This window comes from Eurypyga helias, unplaced genomic scaffold (genome assembly GCF_000690775.1).
Source record: "Eurypyga helias isolate BGI_N326 unplaced genomic scaffold, ASM69077v1 scaffold37490, whole genome shotgun sequence".
Classification (NCBI taxonomy): domain Eukaryota; kingdom Metazoa; phylum Chordata; class Aves; order Eurypygiformes; family Eurypygidae; genus Eurypyga; species Eurypyga helias.
The window spans coordinates 1-4,605 of NW_010228279.1; the positions used below are offsets into that span (position 1 = coordinate 1).

At 49.5% G+C, this 4,605-nt stretch overlaps 1 protein-coding gene across 1 annotated transcript; it reads left to right on the forward strand.

Moving 5' to 3' along the window:
* Positions 1-877: 877 nt before the first annotated feature.
* Positions 878-4,409, forward strand: LOC104515077 (nucleus accumbens-associated protein 2-like; the record flags this gene model as incomplete). The annotated part of the gene is made up of 3 exons (XM_010158925.1): positions 878-983; positions 1,207-1,304; positions 3,802-4,409. Coding segments are annotated over 3 exons (704 nt in total), but the record flags the coding sequence as incomplete, so codon positions are not given.
* Between the last annotated feature and the right edge of the window lie 196 nt (positions 4,410-4,605).

The following is a 4,605-nucleotide window of genomic DNA, read 5'->3' on the forward strand; positions in this document are numbered from 1 at the left end:
CTAATTTTATTTCTCCAGTAGATGTTTCTATATCTTGAGAACAGTGTGTTCTGGATCCAGATACGACCCATTATTTAATCTGAATTAAATGCACATACCAAAACCCTCTCGTATAACAGTATGCCTGAAAAACAGGATAACCTCCCGCTGCAAGCCGATGCTGAGGCGGGAGGCCTGTGTGAGCTATGTGCAGAGTAAAAGGGTTTGATGAGAAACCTGCTGTAAAGCACTGCCTGGACGTGCAAAGCCGCTTTGGCAGGGGCTCCTTTTTCTTCCAGAGAACATCCTTAAAGGCAGTGCATTTCAAAGTCAGCAGTTCCTGTGCATTAGAAGGAAAATTCCCTGCTCACCAGAAGTATCAAGAGGTGATGGGCTGGGGATTTTGGAAATGGTTAGATCTGTAGTGTAACTGAGTGCCTTTTCTGTGCTAGATGGGTTTTTTTCTGTTCTTTGTAGCTATAAGTTCTACGATCTTTCACTTCAGAAAAGAAAAGGCCAGATGGACTGGGGTTTTATTCCTTCAGAAAGAATAAATCATCTGATCTGCACATAAAATCACAGTATAAAGCCTTGCACTGTGTGCATATGCAAGGGGAAAAAAAGTTTCCATAGACTGTCCTTCTGTACAGATAAAATTAGGAGTTATTGTTACCTGGGACTTGCCAAGACCCCAAGGGACTGCGATAACAGCCGCTGCTGGGCTTTCCCCAAAATCCTGCCAGCCTTGTTGGGCTGTTGTAGCAGCACGTGAAGACCGGCCCGTGTCACACCATCGTCAGGAGCGACAGCGTGGAGGAGCAGCTTGTTCATGGCTCAGGGGTGGTGCTGTCAGCCAGGCAAGGGTTTAATTGTGATTCTCCCTCTCCAACCCTTCCAGGCTCCGGTGTTTATATCACGCGGGGGCAGCTGATGAATTGCCACTTATGTGCCGGTGTCAAACACAAGGTCCTTCTGAGACGTCTCCTGGCCACCTTCTTTGATCGGTATGTCCTCCTGCTCTTTGTGCTCTCCCAGGGGATTCGGTTTGTTTTCTGCTGTTTTAACTGTGTTAGTAGCTAATGTGTCAAGAGTGCTTCATCTTCTGTATATGCTGCACTCATTTCTGTGCTCTGTCTTAATGATTCTGGAACGGTGATCCCTCCGTAAGGACCTAAGGGGAAGAGGACAAGTCCCCAGTGTAAGGATCTTCCTTTGCCTTTCTTGCAGGAACACACTTGCCAACAGCTGCGGAACTGGAATCCGGTCCTCCACGAGCGATCCCAGCAGGAAGCCCCTGGACAGCAGGGTTCTTAATGCAGTCAAATGTAAGGAGAGATTTACTGCTGCTCTGTTGGAACAGCATGCCGAGAGCAAAGCCGAAACCTAAGCAGGGAAGGCCATCTCTGTTGCGTAACGAGGGGAGCTATGTTGGGTGAAATTAGGTTACAGGAAAACTATTCTTTTTTTATTTTGCATCATTTTGGGGTCCTGAAGGTAATTTTGGGAGGGTTTGGGCAGTACCTTAATATAAAACAGTATTGCTACTTGACTCTTTTGCTATATTATAAAGCGTTAATTTTGCAGTTAATTATTTTATTGATAGGTGCTTTAAGAAGGAAATTGAAATTATGTTTTTGGCAACATTCAGAGCTTGCAACAGGCCATCTCCTTGTGCCAGCTTGTATGCCCCCAGGCTCCGGCTCGCATTCGGATTCATCCGAGTATGTGACTCTGCCAAATCCCCTGGTTTGCAGGAGCATGGTGTACTGCTCCAGTCCCTCTCCCAGGGACATCCTCCACCTGCCTCGGTGGTGCTGGCCCCGCTGTGCCCAGGCTGCGGCGGTACCCGAGAGCTTTGTGGTGCTCTGGGCTTTTGGGGCCGTCGGTCTTCGGCAGTAAATGGGCCTCCGGGAATCAGGGAATCCACTAGCTGCTTCAGCCCTGGTAGCGTGGGAGGATCTGCTCTCCATCTCGCTGGCAGCCTTTCTGTTAGTTTTAGTCTAGTTCCTTGAATATCTTTTGTAGACTTTTATTTTTTTTAATACATAAAATGGGAGCCCTGCTGCAAATAATGGCTTTTTTTTAAAAGATTGCATAAAGCAACAGGAACTTTTGTTTTTAACGTTTGAACTGCAAGCAAAGCTCTGCATCATGCCGCGCGGCTCGGCTAGTCGGTCTGTCTTTCTGTAGAGCTGCTGAACTCTGTCTCAGAGCCGGGGGTGCAAAAGGGTCAGGTGTTTATCACCCCTTCTGCTGTCCTGCAGGTAAGATCCCCGGTGTTTGCATGACTACACAGCACCCTAGTTTTAGCCAGGGCTGGGATGTGCAGGGCCACCTGCTTCACTGTGCGTATTTGTGCCCAACGCCTGGAGTTGATACAAGAAAAAGAGAATTTTGTTCCTTCCATCAAGGCAGTTTAACTGTTTGTAGCAGGCTCCAGAAATCAGGGCTTAAATATTTGGCTCTTGCAGTCAACCCTGAATACAAGAAGTGGGATGGAAGGTGCCTGCTGGTGTGTGAGGACCTGGGTGGTGTAGGAAACCCGGATGGGTTGGTGCAGTGAAGCCCCTTTACCATGGGCTTGATCTGCAGTGGAGAGCAATGTGCTCTGTCACCCTCACTGGATACTGGATAGTAAATCCTTATGTAAATATCAGTGCGCTGGAAAATGAAACACTAAGCAATTTTAAAAACTATATGTATTTTTAAGATTGGGAAGATAAATCTTTCCTGTCCCTAATTGTTCCTGTGCTCCAGGGGCCTTCCAGCCACCCTGAGATCTGTAACATGTGGAGAGAAAGGATGAGGTGGCAATGTCCAATATATAAAGACAAAAATCACCAAACTGTGCTGTTGGTGCTTGCCCATAGCTTGTGCGTGGTGCCTTCCTGAGATAGCCTCCCCGTTAGCAGCTTCACCCCGGAGCACCCTGGGTCTTTCCAGCCTTGGTCCTTGCTAAGGCTTGCAGGTATCTTCAGAGGTTGGAAAGGCATCGCTGTCCAGAGACAGTGCCTACGACATGCTGTCATCTGTCAGGGCGTAAGATGGCTTCTTGCTGCCTGAATTTTACCCTGCACACAAGCCGTAGTTGATAATTCTTGCTGTGGCAGTTCCTTGGATGGTGCTGCATAACGTCAGGTGCTTGGCCCCTGCGGAGGAGCCGGGCTGCAGCCGAGGTCTTGCTGGGCTTCTGCAAGGTTCGAGCCAGCTGATGTGCTGGTGGAGGGGTGCTGGAGTGGCCACACTGGCCGGGCTGTTGGCTCGTGAAGAGCTGGTTGGGCCTGCGGTGGCCAGCACGGGGTGTAGGACAGGCAGAGGACGGTCCTCGGGGCAGTCTACTCCATCAAGAGCAGCTCTGACGTTTTCCAGCCCCGTAGCTGTGCCTGCACCGCTGTGGTTTTAAGAGCCATTAATGGATCTGCTGTTGAGGAGTTGGTGTTGACCTTTCCTGTGTCCATCTCTGGGTTGGGCCATCCCAGCACGCCGTGGCCGTAGGCGGTGTGCTCCGGCCGGAGGCTGGGTCCTGCAGGCAGGAGCCTGGTGCCTCTGGGGCTCACTGGGTGCCTGGAGAGCGAGTGGTCGCTCTCCATCCCGCTTCCCTGCCCCACCTGGGATTTGTATGCCTTCTGATTGTATCTCTTTATCTGGAGTGGAGGAGTCCTCGTCCGGAAGTCTCTCCTTGTGAGAGCTCTGGCAGACAGCATCAGCCCACGCCGAGACTTGCGCAGGTCTCTACGGCAGGGCAGAGGCCGTGATCACCTTTGCGCCACCCTTGTATCGCTTTCTCTGAATCCTCAGCTCTGTGTATCCCTGTCTTTGCAGTGTATTGTCAGAATTTTGCCCCGAGCTTTAAGGAAAGCGAGATGAATGTTATAGCAGCCGATATGTGCACCAACGCCCGCCGGGTCCGCAAGCGCTGGTTGCCGAAGATTAAGTCCATGCTGCCGGAGGGGATGGAGATGTACCGCACGGTCATGGGCTCCACCACAAACAGTGTCTCCCTGGATCCTGAATTCCAGCCCAACACTGCTCAGGTCTTTGAGCAGCGAATCTATGCAGAAAGGAGGAGCGATTCGGGAACTATAGTAGCTTTGAGAACTAACACGGTGAACGTAGAGCTAAGCAATGGATCCAACCAGTCCTTTGAACAGAGCGAGGATGCCGAAGGGGCTGGCTCTGTGATACAGGAGCCAGCTGCCACAGATGCTCTGGCATCGGATACCCAAAGCACTCCTCAACCTTTCGAACAAGGTTCAGGCTCCTCCAGCCGGCCCGAAACTCCCGTGAGAAGACAAGATGGTACTTACGGAGGGACTTTATAAAGAGAGCAAACGTTCCGTGACCTATAAGGGATCTGTAATACTAAAGCTGCTTGCATGCATTACTAATACAAAACAAAAAATGTGATCAAGCCACTTACCTACTGAACTGCTACTGTTGCCTGAAAAAAATGTGATTTTTATTCTGCTTGTATTTAAAATTTATGAAGGAAATAATCGCATTCGTTATACTGTAAACGATTAGGTCAGTGGCGACCTACTTAAACAAAAAGAATACTGGGCTCCTTTTTTGATATCCCTGAGGATAGTCTATAAGATTGTAGCTTTTTTCTTTTCTTTTCCTTTT